Source organism: Bombina bombina, chromosome 11 (assembly GCF_027579735.1).
Source record: "Bombina bombina isolate aBomBom1 chromosome 11, aBomBom1.pri, whole genome shotgun sequence".
NCBI lineage: Eukaryota > Metazoa > Chordata > Amphibia > Anura > Bombinatoridae > Bombina > Bombina bombina.
In genome coordinates this window covers 20,261,106-20,278,961 of record NC_069509.1, presented here as the reverse complement: position 1 = coordinate 20,278,961, position 17,856 = coordinate 20,261,106, and the positions used below count along the sequence as shown (strand labels likewise).

Here is a 17,856-nt window from a genome sequence, read left to right as displayed (position 1 = left end):
CTTCTGCCTGGCTTCGATGAAGACTTCTGCCCGTCTGGAGGACCACTTCGCCCGACTTCGTTGAGGACTTCGGCCCGATTGGGTGAAGACTTCTCAAGGTAGGGTGATCTTCAAGGGGTTAGTGTTAGGTTTTTTAAGGGGGTATTGGGTGGGTTTTAGAGTAGGGTTGGGTGTGTGGGTGGTGGGTTTTAATGTTGGCGGGGTATTGTACTGTTTTTTACCAGTAAAAGAGCTGATTACTTTGGGGCAATGCCCCGCAAAAAGCCCTTTTAAGGGCTATTTGTAATTTAGTGTAGGATAGGGCTTTTTATTATTTTGGGGGGCTTTTTTATTTTATTAGGGGGATTAGGTGTAATTAGTTTAAAAAACTTGTAATTATTTTATTATTTTCTGTAATTTAGTGGGGTTTTTTTTTCCGTACTTTAGATAATTGTATTTAATTGTAATTAATTGTATTTAAGTTATTTAATTATAGTGTAGTGTTAGGTGTAATTGTAACTTAGGTTAGGTTTTATTTTACAGGTATATTTGTATTTATTTTAGTTAGGTAGTTATTAAATAGTTAATAAATACTTAATAACTATTCTACCTAGTTAAAATAAATACAAAGTTGCCTGTAAAATAAAAATAAATCCTAAACTAGCTACAATGTAATTATTAGTTATATTGTAGCTAGCTTAGGGTTTATTTTGTAGGTAAGTATTTAGTTTTAAATAGGAATTATTTAGTTAATTATAGGAATATTTACTTATATTTATTTAAATTCTATTTAAGTTAGGGAGGGTTAGGGTTAGACTTAGGTTTAGGGGTTAATACATTTAATATAGTGGCGGCGGTGTAGGGGGGGCAAATTAGGGTTTAATAAATATAATGTAGGTGGCAGTGGGCTCCGGGAGCGGCAGTTTAGGGGTTAAACACTTTATTTAGTTGCGGCGGGGTCCGGGAGCGGCAGGATAGGGGTTAATAAGACACAGACAATAAGGGAAAGCTACTTATGTTAAATTATATACTTCTAGCTTTTAGAGACATTATTTTTGTGAAAGGGGCGATAATAGGAGTCACTGCTAGATACATAAAAATGTACAGACAAGATAATGTTGGGCACATGCCCTCATATGTTTACATAGGGCTTGATGTGATTCTATATAAATTACTCTCTTTATTATCTATCATTTATGCTATACCAGGCTGGCTCCGATCATCTGGATGCACATGGCTATCATAAGTTGAACTGTAGTTAGTGTGGGGCCCAAAAGATCCTAGTAGATATTTTGTTGTGTTCTATTAGTTTGGGCCGATAATATTCTGGTTAAAGAGTTTACTACCTATACTATATAAATACAATGAGGTTCACCATATGAGACCCAAGAGTGGTCTTCTTTTGATGGAGACTACCTCCTGTTGCTTGTACTTTTTATATAACTGGGAGGTCCATGAGTGACCTCAGATATTAGCTAGGAGGTTTACAGCTTTGATAGGAGAGTGATATACATTTCTATATTTTCACGATATGTCACATAAATTTGTATTATATATTCTCTTTTTCTGTTGTTCCAATGAATTGTAATAATATTTTATTATGTATCTTACAATGACAAAGATCTGTCTATATGCCGTGAACCGAACCTCAATAAAAATTATTTAAAAAAAAAGTAGATTAAAGTATTTTGGCAGGTTTTTTTTTCTCACCCACAATCTCATATCTTTGGCCCCTTATAACTTTATTGGGCAATATTTTATTTACATCATTTTTATAAGACAGTGGTATTATGAGTGTAACTGTACTTTGTAAAGTCTTTTTGAAGTGTTTTGAGTAACTTTTTAATTTTGGAAAACAGTTAATCGCAGCTCAGAGATCGTGATAAGAAATTTAATATAAGCACAATTAAAATAAATGGCGAACACACAATGGGGGGTAGTTATCAAGCCGTCAACCTCAAATACGCTGGAATTCCGCAGCGTATTTGTGGCGAGGCTGATATGCCTTAGTTATCAAAGGCTCGAGACCGGCAAAAGTAGAATTTTGTGACGTAAGCTTCGATCCGCCGGACTCAGTCCGACACAGATCGATTCTTACGTCACTCCAGATGTTCCGCACACAAGTGCGGCACATTCTCACTACTTTTGCTAGCTATCAAAAAACTAGCAGGTACGCTCGGCACTTTTACGGCCCAGCGTACCTGGTTTTCAAAGCGCCAGCCTGGAGGCAGCGGATCCCATAGGAATCAATGGGAGTCTGACCATAGCGAAAGTACAAGTTCGCTGCTGACAGACATCCCATTGATTTCTATGGGAGCTGTCTACACCTAACACCCTAACATGTACCCCGAGTCTAAACACCACTAATCTGACCCCCCCTACACCGCCGCAAATAAATAAAGTTATTACCCCCTAAACCGCCGCTCCCGGAGCCCACCGCAAGCTACTCTATACATATTAACCCCTAAACCGCCGCTCCCGGAGCCCACCGCAACTATAATAAATGTATTAACCCCTAACCCGCCGCTCCCTAAACCCGCCGCAACCTATATTAAATGTATTAACCCCTATCCTGCCCCCCCTACACCGTCGCCACCTATAATACATTTATTAACCCCTAATCTGCCCCCCTACACCGTCGCCACCTATAATAAATTTATTAACCCCTATCCTGCCCCCCACTACGCCGCCGCCACTGTAATAAAATGATTAACCCCTAAACCTAACCCTAACCCTAACGCCCCCTAACTTAAATATTAATTAAATAAATCTAAATAAATTAACTCTTATTAACTAAATGAATCCTATTTAAAACTAAATACTTACCTTTAAAATAAACCCTAATATAGCTACAATATAAATAATAATTATATTCTAGCTATCTTAGGATTTATTTTTATTTTACAGGTACCTTTCAATTTATTTTAACCATGTACAATAGCTATTAAATAGTTATTAACTATTTAATAGCTTACCTAGCTAAAATAAAGAGAAATGTACCTGTGAAATAAATCCTAACCTAAGTTACAATTACACCTAACACTACACTATACTTTAATAAATTATTCCTATTTAAAACTAAATACTTACCTGTAAAATAAACCCTAAGATAGCTACAATGTAATTAATAATTATATTATAGCTATCTTAGGATTTATATTTATTTTACAGGTAACTTTGTATTTATTTTAGCTAGTTAGAATAGTTATTAAATAGTTATTAACTATTTAATAACTACCTAGCTAAAAGAAATACAAAATTACCTGTAAAATAAATCCTAACTTAAGTTACAATTAAACCTAATACTACACTATAATTAAATTAACTAAATAAACTACCTACAAAGAACTACAATGAAATACAATTACATAAACTAACTAAAGTACAAAAAATAAAAAAAGCTAAGTTACAAAAAATAAAAAATTAAGTTACAAACATGTTAAAAATATTACAACAATTTTAAGCTACTTACACCTAATCTAAGCTTCCTAATAAAATAACAAACCCCCCCAAAATAAAAAAAATCCCTACCCTATTCTAAATTACATAAATTTCAAAGCTCTTTTACCTTACCAGCCCTTAAAAGGGCCATTTGTGGGGGCATGCCCCAAAAAGTTCAGCTCTTTTGCCTGTAAAATAAAAATACAACCCCCCCCAACATTAAAACCCACCACCCACATACCCCTAATCTAACCCAAACCCCCCTTACAAAAACCTAACACTAATCCCCTGAAGATCATCCTACCTTGAGTCGTCTTCACTCAGCCGAGCCACCGATGGAACTGAAGAGGACATCCGGAGCGGAAGAAGTTAATCCTCCAAGCGGCGCTGAAGAAATCTTCCATCCGATGAAGTCATCATCCAGGCGGCGCTGAAGAAGTCTTCGATCCGGCCGATGTCATCTTCAAAGAGGCGCTGAAGAGGTCTTCTATCCGGGCGAAGTCATCTTCCAAGCCGGGTCTTGAATCTTCCTTCCGCCGACGCGGAACCACCTTCTTCACAGACGGACTACGACGAATGACGGCTCCTTTAAGGGACGTCATCCAAGATGGCGTCCCCTCAATTCCGATTGGCTGATAGGATTCTATCAGCCAATCGGAATTAAGGTAGGAAAATCTGATTGGCTGATGGAATCAGCCAATCAGATTGAGCTCGCATTCTATTGGCTGTTCCGATCAGCCAATAGAATGCGAGCTCAATCTGATTGGCTGATTGGATCAGCCAATCGGATTGAACTTGAATCTGATTGGCTGATTCCATCAGCCAATCAGATTTTCCTACCTTAATTCCGATTGGCTGATAGAATCCTATCAGCCAATCGGAATTGAGGGGACGCCATCTTGGATGACGTCCCTTAAAGGAGCCGTCATTCGTCGTAGTCCGTCGGTGAAGAAGGTGGTTCCGCGTCGGCGGAAGGAAGATTCAAGACCCGGCTTGAAAGATGACTTCGCCCGGATAGAAGACCTCTTCAGTGCCTCTTTGAAGATGACATCGGCCGGATCGAAGACTTCTTCAGCGCCGCCTGGATGATGACTTCATCGGATGGAAGATTTCTTCAGCGCCGCTTGGAGGATTAACTTCTTCCGCTCCGGATGTCCTCTTCAGTTCCATCGGTGGCTCGGCTGAGTGAAGACGACTCAAGGTAGGATGATCTTCAGGGGATTAGTGTTAGGTTTTGTAAGGGGGGTTTGGGTTAGATTAGGGGTATGTGGGTGGTGGGTTTTAATGTTGGGGGGGGGGGGTTGTATTTTTATTTTACAGGCAAAAGAGCTGAACTTTTTGGGGCATGCCCCCACAAATGGCCCTTTTAAGGGCTGGTAAGGTAAAAGAGCTTTGAAATGTATGTAATTTAGAATAGGGTAGGGATTTTTTTTATTTTGGGGGGGTTTGTTATTTTATTAGGGGGCTTAGATTAGGTGTAAGTAGCTTAAAATTGTTGTAATATTTTTAACATGTTTGTAACTTAATTTTTTATTTTTTGTACTTTAGTTAGTTTATGTAATTGTATTTCATTGTAGTTCTTTGTAGGTAGTTTATTTAGTTAATTTAATGATAGTGTAGTATTAGGTTTAATTGTAACTTAAGTTAGGATTTATTTTACAGGTAATTTTGTATTTCTTTTAGCTAGGTAGTTATTAAATAGTTAATAACTATTTAATAACTATTCTAACTAGCTAAAATAAATACAAAGTTACCTGTAAAATAAATATAAATCCTAAAATAGCTATAATATAATTATTAATTACATTGTAGCTATCTTAGGGTTTATTTTACAGGTAAGTATTTATTTTTAAATAGGAATAATTTATTAAAGTATAGTGTAGTGTTAGGTGTAATTGTAACTTAGGTTAGGATTTATTTCACAGGTACATTTCTCTTTATTTTAGCTAGGTAAGCTATTAAATAGTTAATAACTATTTAATAGTTATTGTACATGGTTAAAATAAATTGAAAGGTACCTGTAAAATAAAAATAAATCCTAAGATAGCTAGAATATAATTATTATTTATATTGTAGCTATATTAGGGTTTATTTTAAAGGTAAGTATTTAGTTTTAAATAGGATTCATTTAGTTAATAAGAGTTAATTTATTTAGATTTATTTAATTAATATTTAAGTTAGGGGGGCGTTATGGTTAGGGTTAGACTTAGGTTTAGGGGTTAATCATTTTATTACAGTGGCGGCGGCGTAGTGGGGGGCAGGATAGGGGTTAATAAATTTATTATAGGTTGCGGCGGGTTCATGGAGCGGCGGTTTAGGGGTTAAACTATTTATTTAGTTGCGGAGAGGTGCGGGATCAGCAGGATAGGGGTTAATAATTTTATAATAGAGGGCGACGGTATAGGGGGGACAGGATAGGGGTTACTAGGTATAATGTAGGTGGCAGCGGTGTCCGGGAGCGGCGGTTTAGGGGTTAATACATTTATAAGAGTTGCGGCAGGGTCTAGGAGCGGCGGTTTAGGGGTTAATACATTTATAAGAGTTGCGGCGGTGTCTAGGAGCGGCGGTTTAGGGGTTAGTAACTTTATTTAGTTGCGGGGGGCTCCGGGGGCGCCGGTATAGGGGGTAGAACAGTGCAGTTTAGTGTGAGTGCTTAGTGACAGGCTAGCAATAAAGCTGGGAAAAAGCCGAAGGGCAGCGAGATCGGATGAGTGATAACTGTCACAGTCCGCTGCTAATCGCCCCGCGGCTTTTTGACAGCCTTGTTTGATAACTTAGGCATATTTTTTCAGGTCCGCGGCGGCGAAGGTAGGCGAGCTTAGGCGGACGTATTGGGCCGGCGAAGCCAGAAAAGTAGACGGCTTGATAACTAGCCCCCAATATCTCTTGCACAAAAACGTTTGCACCTCACTTGTAATCTAGCCCTGTATGTTTTATTATTTCTGCAAAAAAGTGTCTTGATAAAATTAAAGTACCTTATAAAGAAAAAAATAGAAAAAAATCTCAAAAATGTAGTGTAAGGCAAACTTGAAACTAACTTAAAGGTTATAGCACAGAAAAGTAAAAGATACCAGTGCATTATTTTTGCAGCGTAATGGATAAGTTCATAACATTTAAAATCTTGGTTTTATTTGAAGCCAATAATTCTTGTGTTTCAGTAAATTAAACATTTTACAAGTAAATGTAATTAATAATACTATAAAAAGTGTTTCTTGTGAAATGTATCTAATTCTATTATATAGATGAAAGGTTTGTATCATCTACACATCCAGCAAATTTTATTTTAGATTATAAGCATTATTGGATCACTATTGACCTTGTGACATACTATATAAAAAAAAAATTTTATACATGTGACTTAAATAAAACAAAAGTTTAAAATGATAAAATATTGATTACAGTTTCAAACATATCTTAGTTTAAGATGTAGGGCGTGAGTCTTGCTGGTATCAAGAGAAATTACGCATAATCTTTATTTTTTTTAAAAGCATTGTATTATTATGTGTCCAGAACTTGCATAGTGACCTAAACAGCTCTCAAACTAAAATGTGTCTTTCAAAAATGATTTGAGGTACCTCAGACTTCTTAAATGGTCTTACCAACGCAGAGAGCTTTTGGCCATTAAGCACGCAATAATTTATAAATGATAACTGAATATTTTACAAGTAACTTTCTATGTTTCACTTACCAAGCTGAGCATAGATTTCCCCCGTCTCTTGATTGCTCATCACTGGACACCCTCTGTTATCAACCATGGTGATATTTCTTGTGAGTGGGTACGATATTCTGCACTTGGTGCTCCCTCCATCTGAACTAGCAGCATCGGCATAAACGTGATACTTTCCCCCATGCAGGACGTACTTACAGGTGTTGATAAAGGACGACTTGCCATGTCCGCTGTAACCAAACAGCTGCAGGAGCACTCGCTTATAGCCATGGTTGCCATGAGGTTTGCACTGGTCAATGCTGAAATTATTGATGTAATTTATAAGGGATTCAACATCATTAGGAGTATCTGTTGTTTTGTTTGTTTGGGACTGATACACAAAGTAACAGAGAAATGCAATAACTGAGTATGCAAAAGCCGTAGAAGTAATGAAATAATATAAAATGTTGTAGAAAACTCTAATGAAAAAAGACAGCATGTTATCAAATGAATAACAGCACTGTTAAGGGACAATGACAACTGTCTATGTGAGCCTGTCTGCTGACTTCCTCTTCTACATATTAAAAAGCTCCTACTAAAACCACATTTCTGCTTCATATCCGTAGAGCTGTTTACATTAAAAAAATAAATACTTAGATATAACAATTTTATAACCATCAATTTAAAACAAAATATTTTAAAATCTTGATTAAAAAACATTAGTGTAAATCAGGTGCGTATTTAGGCCTAAGCAAACAAGGCACTTGCCTAGGGAGGCAGATTTTAGGGGGCAGCACTACAAGCACACTCACTACACATTGCGCTACACACGCACACTGCACTACACATGCACACTGCACTACACATGCACACTGCACTACACATGCACACTACACTACATACGCACACTGCACTACACATGCACACTGCACTACACACGCACACTGCACTACACACGCACACTACACTACATACACACACTGCACTATACATGCACACTGCACTACACACGCACACTGCACTACACATGCACACTACACTACATACGCACACTGCACTACACATGCACACTACACTACATACGCACACTGCACTACACATGCACACTGAACTACACATGCACACTACACTACATACGCACACTGCACTACACATGCACACTGCACTACACACGCACACTGCACTACACACGCACACTACACTACATACACACACTACACTACACATGCACACTGCACTACACACTGCACTACATACGCACACACCATAAACACACACTCACCATATAAATGCATGTGCATTTGAACATGAACATTTACTTTGGAAATGTCCTGAGAAAAAAAAAGTCATGTTACACCCTCACCAAAAAATATTATGGCCCAAAAAGACCTAAAACTTGTCGGGGGGGGGGGGGCAGCAGAAGTCTGGGTGCCTCGGGTAGCACAAAACCTTAAAACGCCACTGGTGTAAATTGTACCATTATCTTGTACGCTTCCTCATATTAACAATTTTATGTGGTCATTACTTTGAATTCCAGTTGCCACTTTTCCCATGGTTTATCTTTTATTATGATTATTACTATTCAGGCACGTGCACAAACAAAAACACTGTGGATTATTTGCTTGTCATATGTACATCACAGGAGGGGTAGGTCCTTACACAATAGAACATTTCTGATTATTTTGAGGTAGGAGAGGTCCTATTATTACAGAAAAATAAATGCCCTAAACTGTATTCTGGCAGACTGGCACAAAAGCAGTTTCTAGGGGTTAAAGTTGGCGGGTGTGGTGTGTTAGAAAAAAACAGCACTGAAAAGTGCCTTTTCATAGTGGTCTACGGGAACTGTGTGTTCTCTAGAAATTATTTTTATTATTTATTAATAAAGCGATAAAAAATTCCACTGCGCTGTCCATGGGTACAGAGATAAAAGAACAACGATGATACACCAATATTAAGACACAATGTATCAAACAAATACAAGGGGAATTGGGGGCCCTATTGCCATGGAAACTTACAATCTATGGCCTAGATTTGGAGTTTGGCGGTAGAAGGGCTGTTAACGCTCCACGGGTTTTTTTCTGGCCGCACCATAAATTTAACTCTGGTATCGAGAGTTCAAACAAATGCTGCGTTAGGCTCCAAAAAAGGAGCGTAGAGCATTTTTACCGCAAATGCAACTCTCGATACCAGAGTTGCTTACGGACGCGGCCAGCCTCAAAAACGTGCTCATGCACGATTCCCCCATAGGAAACAATGGGGCTGTTTGAGCTGAAAAAAAACCTAACACCTGCAAAAAAGCAGCGTTCAGCTCCTAACGCAGCCCCATTGTTTCCTATGGGGAAACACTTCCTACGTCTGCACCTAACACTCTAACATGTACCCCGAGTCTAAACACCCCTAACCTTACACTTATTAACCCCTATTCTGCCGCCCCCGCTATCGCTGACCCCTGCATATTTTTTTTAACCCCTAATCTGCCGCTCCGTAAACCGCCGCAACCTACGTTATCCCTATGTACCCCTAATCTGCTGCCCTAACATCGCCGACCCCTATATTATATTTATTAACCCCTAATCTGCCCCCCTCAACGTCGCCGACACCTGCCTACACTTATTAACCCCTAATCTGCCGAGCGGACCTGAGCGCTACTATAATAAAGTTATTAACCCCTAATCCGCCTCACTAACCCTATCATAAATAGTATTAACCCCTAATCTGCCCTCCCTAACATCGCCGACACCTACCTTCAATTATTAACCCCTAATCTGCCGAGCGGACCTCACCGCTATTCTAATAAATGTATTAACCCCTAAAGCTAAGTCTAACCCTAACACTAACACCCCCCTAACTTAAATATAATTTACATCTAACGAAATAAATTAACTCTTATTAAATAACTTATTCCTATTTAAAGCTAAATACTTACCTGTAAAATAAATCCTAATATAGCTACAATATAAATTATAATTATATTATAGCTATTTTAGGATTAATATTTATTTTACAGGCAACTTTGTAATTATTTTAACCAGGTACAATAGCTATTAAATAGTTAAGAACTATTTAATAGTTACCTAGTTAAAATAATAACAAATTTACCTGTAAAATAAATCCTAACCTAAGATATAATTAAACCTAACACTACCCTATCAATACATTAATTAAATAAACTACCTACAATTACCTACAATTAACCTAACACTACACTATCAATAAATTAATTAAACACAATTCCTACAAATAAATACAATTAAATAAACTAACTAAAGTACAAAAAATAAAAAAGAACTAAGTTACAAAAAATAAAAAAATATTTACAAACATAAGGAAAATCTTACAACAATTTTAAACTAATTACACCTACTCTAAGCCCCCTAATAAAATAACAAAGCCCCCCAAAATAAAAAATTCCCTACCCTATTCTAAATTTAAAAAGTTACAAGCTCTTTTACCTTACCAGCCCTGAACAGGGCCCTTTGCGGGGCATGCCCCAAGAATTTCAGCTCTTTTGCCTGTAAAAAAAAACATACAATACCCCCCCCCCAACATTACAACCCACCACCCACATACCCCTAATCTAACCCAAACCCCCCTTAAAGAAACCTAACACTAAGCCCCTGAAGATCTTCCTACCTTGTCTTCACCATCCAGGTATCACCGATCCGTCCTGGCTCCAACATCTTCATCCAACCCAAGCGGGGGTTGGCGATCCATCATCCGGTGGCTGAAGAGGTCCAGAAGAGGCTCCAAAGTCTTCCTCCTATCCGGCAAGAAGAGGACATCCAGACCGGCAAACATCTTCTCCAAGCGGCATCTTCGATCTTCTTCCATCCGGTGCGGAGCGGGTCCATCTTGAAGCAGGCGACGCGGATCCATCCTCTTCTTCCGTTGTCTCCCGACGAATGACGGTTCCTTTAAGGGACGTCATCCAAGATGGCGTCCCTCGAATTCCGATTGGCTGATAGGATTCTATCAGCCAATCGGAATTAAGGTAGGAATTTTCTGATTGGCTGATGGAATCAGCCAATCAGAATCAAGTTCAATCCGATTGGCTGATCCAATCAGCCAATCAGATTGAGCTCGCATTCTATTGGCTGTTCCGATCAGCCAATAGAATGCGAGCTCAATCTGATTGGCTGATTGGATCAGCCAATCGGATTGAACTTGATTCTGATTGGCAGATTCCATCAGCCAATCAGAAAATTCCTACCTTAATTCCGATTGGCTGATAGAATCCTATCAGCCAATCGGAATTCGAGGGACGCCATCTTGGATGACGTCCCTTAAAGGAACCGTCATTCGTCGGGAGACAACGGAAGAAGAGGATGGATCCGCGTCGCCTGCTTCAAGATGGACCCGCTCCGCACCGGATGGAAGAAGATCGAAGATGCCGCTTGGAGAAGATGTTTGCCGGTCTGGATGTCCTCTTCTTGCCGGATAGGAGGAAGACTTTGGAGCCTCTTCTGGACCTCTTCAGCCACCGGATGATGGATCGCCAACCCCCGCTTGGGTTGGATGAAGATGTTGGAGCCAGGACGGATCGGTGATACCTGGATGGTGAAGACAAGGTAGGAAGATCTTCAGGGGCTTAGTGTTAGGTTTCTTTAAGGGGGGTTTGGGTTAGATTAGGGGTATGTGGGTGGTGGGTTGTAATGTTGGGGGGGGGGGGTATTGTATGTTTTTTTTTACAGGCAAAAGAGCTGAAATTCTTGGGGCATGCCCCGCAAAGGGCCCTGTTCAGGGCTGGTAAGGTAAAAGAGCTTGTAACTTTTTTAATTTAGAATAGGGTAGGGAATTTTTTATTTTGGGGGGCTTTGTTATTTTATTAGGGGGCTTAGAGTAGGTGTAATTAGTTTAAAATTGTTGTAATATTTTTCTTATGTTTGTAAATATTTTTTTATTTTTTGTAACTTAGTTCTTTTTTATTTTTTGTACTTTAGCTAGTTTATTTAATTGTATTTATTTGTAGGAATTGTGTTTAATTAATTTATTGATAGTGTAGTGTTAGGTTAATTGTAGGTAATTGTAGGTAGTTTATTTAATTAATTTATTGATAGGGTAGTGTTAGGTTTAATTATATCTTAGGTTAGGATTTATTTTACAGGTAAATTTGTTATTATTTTAACTAGGTAACTATTAAATAGTTCTTAACTATTTAATAGCTATTGTACCTGGTTAAAATAATTACAAAGTTGCCTGTAAAATAAATATTAATCCTAAAATAGCTATAATATAATTATAATTTATATTGTAGCTATATTAGGATTTATTTTACAGGTAAGTATTTAGCTTTAAATAGGAATCATTTATTTAATAAGAGTTAATTTATTTCGTTAGATGTAAATTATATTTAAGTTAGGGGGGTGTTAGGGTTAGGGTTAGACTTAGCTTTAGGGGTTAATCCATTTATTATAGTAGCGATGAGCTCCGGTCGTCAGATTAGGGGTTAATAATTGAAGGTAGGTGTCGGCGATGTTAGGGAGGGCAGATTAGGGGTTAATACTATTTATGATAGGGTTAGTGAGGCGGGTTAGGGGTTAATAACTTTATTATAGTAGCGGTGCGGTCCGCTCGGCAGATTAGGGGTTAATAAGTGTAGGCAGGTGGAGGCGACGTTGAGGGGGGCAGATTAGGGGTTAATAAATATAATATAGGGGTCGGTGGTGTTAGGGGCAGCAGATTAGGGGTACATAGGGATAACGTAGGTGGCGGCGCTTTGCGGTCGGCAGATTAGGGGTTAATTATTTTAAGTAGCTGGCGGCGACGTTGTGGGGGGCAGGTTAGGGGTTAATAAATGTAATACAGGGGTCGGCGGGGTTAGGGGCAGCAGATTAGGGGTACATAAGTATAACGTAGGTGGCGGTCGGCAGATTAGGGGTTAAAATATTTTAATCGAGTGGCGGCGATGTGGGGGGAGCTCGGTTTAGGGGTACATAGGTAGTTTATGGGTGTTAGTGTACTTTAGGGTACAGTAGTTAAGAGCTTTATGAACCGGCGTTAGCCAGAAAGCTCTTAACTACTGCTATTTTCCTGCGGCTGGAGTTTTGTCGTTAGAGCTCTAACGCTCACTTCAGAAACGACTCTAAATACCGGCGTTAGGAAGATCCCATTGAAAAGATAGGATACGCAAATGGCGTAGGGGGATCTGCGGTATGGAAAAGTCGTGGCTGAAAAGTGAGCGTTAGACCCTTTAATCACTGACTCCAAATACCAGCGGGCGGCCAAAACCAGCGTTAGGAGCCTCTAACGCTGGTTTTGACGGCTACCGCCGAACTCCAAATCTAGGCCTATATGCTTATACACATATATATATTTTTATATTTATATTTGCTGCCATTGCTGCGTGATTTACCCCCTTTGCTGCACTAGGTTCTCATGCTGTACTTGACGGCATGAGAACGAGGCTCCCATTGGAGCCTATGAAAGCATGCGCTATTAAGTGCAAAGCTTCCATGCAATGTGAATGTGAGGTTGCATCGCATTGTGCTGGACTTCAAATAGCAGCACACATTTCCGTGCGCTGGTATTACTAGTGGAGTATAGTGCAATTTTGCGCTTCACTCGTAATCTGGTCCTAAGTGTGTATAATATATATATTTATTAATACAAAAAGAAAAAAAGAAAATAGAAAACCAAGAAGAGAATTCAAGTATGCCCTATGCCAGTACAATCCTTCAATTAAAAAAAAAAAAGGATATAAGACTTATGGCGCTGTGTGTGTTGGTTGCTGTTCCGGAGATAACAAGCCCCTCTCCCACAAATATTAGATGCTTGATAATTATATACATGAATTAATGTTTAATAAAATAAACGGTACATACACATGTAATAAAAAACAGATGAAAAAATAGTGCCTATAAATTATAAAAAGATACCTATCTACCAATGGCTATTGGGAACTATCTGCCGTTTAAATCAGAGCTCTTAAGGTGATGGAAAGAAATAGTATTGGGGTTAGTAAGCCTTAGTCCAGCAGTCCTATCAGTAGTAAGGACTAGTATGCTCATATGAGTAATCCAATATTGGGGCAGCTAGTTCCAATAGAGAGTCTCTTTCAACAAAAGCAACCCATATAAGCAAGAAGTTAATGCCTCCAAGAAAAAAGCAAAATAATTCAACAAACAAACATTCTCATGTGTTAGTAAAAGCAAAGCAGTTCATGCATTCTGAGCAGTTTCAATCTGTTATGTAGCAGGGAAACAGTTCATGCAAGCATTTTTGACCAGTCAATGGTTAACGTGTGTTATACAGCCATCTACTCTCCCACTTGTGGGGTGGGACCTACTGAGGGCTTACCCTCGCCTAAGGGACCCTTATAGTGGGGCTGAAAGATGTGGACTTCACCAATCTTCACAGTGATTCATGATCTGCATCACTGCAATGTCCAGCCACAGTGTTCTTAGTCATCTGAGCTTGTGTGGCTTGTCCTCTGCGTGCTTGTCGTCCAGGTACCTTGCTCCAAATGCTGGTTGCATGTATTGCACCTCCTGGCTTAGAGTATATGGGTAAGCATCTCCCAATGGTCAGTTGGTGATTAGGAAACTCGGCCAGCCTAGCCGAGTATAACAATTCAGTTAAACCACCATACATAGTATACATTATCAAATGTCAATGTGGGGAAATGTATGTTGGAAAAACGGAATGTGCATTAAAAGAACAAATGGCTGGACATAGATCCAGCATAAGGCAGGCTATAGACTCAGGCAAAACTGACCAACCAGTGGCGAAGCATTTTTTGGAAAAGAGACATCCTGTGTCAAGTCTAAGATGCTGCCCAATAGAACAGGTACCACAATTGAAAAGGGGTGGAAATAGGAAGTAATTGTTGCTACAGAGGGAGGACCAATGGATAGTGGAATTGGACACAGTGACCCCCAGGGGCCTAATCACCTATCTGTCCTTGACTTGTTTTCTATAGGAATATTTGCTGTCTCAAGCAAATTTATTATTTCTGTTGAATATGATATAAATATATATAAGTATAAATATGATATTGTGAATTGCAGAGGTGATTATAGCCATATGATGCCTTCAACTGAACAACCTTAAATTTAAAATACTGGAGTTGGCAAAGTGTGCTGATATTCAGCCGTCCAGTAAATGGCGATATACTCCAGAGAATATGGTGTTAAGTGTGAAGACAGGTGTGGTGAAAATCCCCTGGCAATTGTTAGTTAATCATTGGTGTGTATATAATAGGAGTTTGGAAGTGGATCATTCACCTTGGGAAAGGCCCAAGTGTGGGCTGAAATGTTGGATGTAACCCATTACAAAATAAAGTAACAGTGTATGTGAAGAAATATGTACCTAGGCCCAGGAGAGGGAGCAATAGAGATCTCTTACAAAAACAAAGCGAGAGTTTTTGTAACACATGAATTAGGCACTCTGGGACCTGATGACATGAACAGAGACTGGGAACTCTCTCTATTCTTATGAGTGATTAACATTTATGATGTAATTTTTATGATGTGAACATAAATGTTCTATGTTTAGCCTTTTCTAATGTATGGTTAGCTGTTAGTCAGTTTAGGGGTATATGTCATTCATTCTTAATAATTATGATTGTTGCTTAAATTGTATTTGGGCTAGAAAGACGGTAAATACACCTTTACTGCCCCCTGATAGCATAAGGGTATATAAGGATGTTTTGTACCACTGTTTCTTTCTGCATGACTAAGGGAAGTTGTTCCCTTAATGTTGCTGTGTATTTGTGCTAATAAATATTGATTTTCATATGTTGCTGCCTCTCCTCTTTGGACTTTCTGACACTTTCTGACACAGTGGCCTGAGGAGCTGGACTGGACTTTCTGTTGAGAACTGACCAAATAATTACCCAGACCGGCTCAAACGGGTGCAAATAAAAGAAGGCCCTTTATTCAAAAAAACAGTTAAAAAATCACAAAATACCACTACCAAGTAAGAAGCTACTGCCATAGTAAAAACTGAGGCTACGACCTCGGCCCGAATGATGTCACTGACGCGTTTCAGGTATCTCCTGCAATCATAGTTAACATCACTGTGCCTCTTTCTTCCTTTAAAAAGGTGAGTTACAGGTGTTAGCCTCATTAGCGAAATCCCTGCGGTCAGACAAGGGATATCATCACCATTACTCTTAAAGAGGAAGTACAAACATATTGTTATCATACATCTTGTTTCGACTTAGCATTTACATTTTACAATTTTACAATTTAAGCCCAGTCTTAATACAATTCTACTAAAATCATACACTTTAGTGTTTGTTTACATTTATATTTGTCCGCAGCTTATCTGCTTAACTCATCTGCCTCAGATTTAAAATTAGCCTTAGCTATACAAGCACCAAAGTCAAATGACAGAGTCTATATAATACCTATTAATATTTATACATCCTATCTCAAAACATATTATAAAGATTCTGACCCCAAATAAGTATGTTAAACATATTATGGTGGAATTACACATAAAGGAACCGGAATGTAAAAGATATGAAATATAACATAATGTGCCTTACAGAATAAACTAACTGGCATATTTATACATCAATACAAAAATGTTCTCTCAGTTAGAACTTTATGCATACCAATGACACCGTTATTATACATTTATTGCTTAATAATGATATGCTTACTAAGAATAATGATTATACTAGCATTCCAATTACTATGTCAACTGCTAAAGCTTTTATATAAAACAGTAACACAAGAGCTCCCCCTATAGATCATAGTGATGTATTACATTGCTAATACATTTAATATCATATTATTAGCAATACGAAGGAATTTACTCTATTCATATTTTAAGCATGTAAGAAATATACCCCAAGGCTTTTATCTACAATCAATATTGCGCCTTAAAAGTTATTTCTCACAATCTTAACAATTAAAGGGCCACTGTAAGTAAATATTTTCTATGCCTGTTACTAACTAACTACCCCAAATACGCTTTTTATCAATAGCATTTCATTAACATATCTCTACCGTATATCAGAAATCTTGTCTGCAAATTTAATTGTTTTCCAAACCCACTCCGTGGGTATCCTTTGCTCTGTACCAATCCGTTTACAATACCTAGGTTTCAAAATGGCGCTTTAAACACAAAGTTATTGGTTTAAGTATTTTGAACACACAGTGCTGAAAATAGTGGGCAGGATAACGTGACATCATCGGCGAATAAAAGATATAACTTTTAGAACGTTATGAAACTTCGTTTTGGAGAAAATATAGGTCAGTAGGTTTTAATTAATGTTTATTAACTTTAATATGTTAGTTGTTTAGCTTAAAAATTATAACAGAAAGTAATCCTTTAACTTGTCACTGGGTACAGTAAAGTTTTTCCATCTCTATTACTATTGTTTTACCACACCTTTACATATTAGTGGTAGATAGGTATTACACCTAGGTACATGTATAATTTACTCATCTATTCCCAATGATTTATCAAATCAAACGTGGAATTAAAGCCTTTTGGCATACGTGTCTGTAGGGAAAAGATCCAAAAGGCCTCAGCACGTACAGGTACTTAGGTACACCACATAGCTCATAGAGCAATTAATACACTTTAAAGTTGTGTACTCTCTGCCTGTGGTGTAAGAAGCAAATTTGTTTGTAACTTGGATATAATCGCAAGCCTTACACCTATTGTTGCCACATCTAAATGTTCCATTGTGGGTTAACCATGAACTTCCTGAACCTGCATTAATTTGTGGTTGCTGATTAGGTGACAGGATATTCCCTAGCGTAACACCTCGCCTGCATTCCTGTTTCACATATGGTTTGTTATCTGCCAAAAGAATGGGAAGATGTTTTCTGACT

At 38.3% G+C, this 17,856-nt stretch overlaps 1 protein-coding gene across 1 annotated transcript in view; it reads right to left on the bottom strand.

The window, feature by feature from the left end:
• LOC128641603 (uncharacterized) overlaps positions 1-7,565 on the bottom strand; it is a 75,667-nt gene extending 68,102 nt beyond the window's left edge. The window contains exon 1 of the mRNA XM_053694142.1: positions 7,109-7,565. Coding sequence (XP_053550117.1) covers positions 7,109-7,565 — 457 coding nt within the window. The remainder of the gene's footprint in view (positions 1-7,108) is intronic.
• Between the last annotated feature and the right edge of the window lie 10,291 nt (positions 7,566-17,856).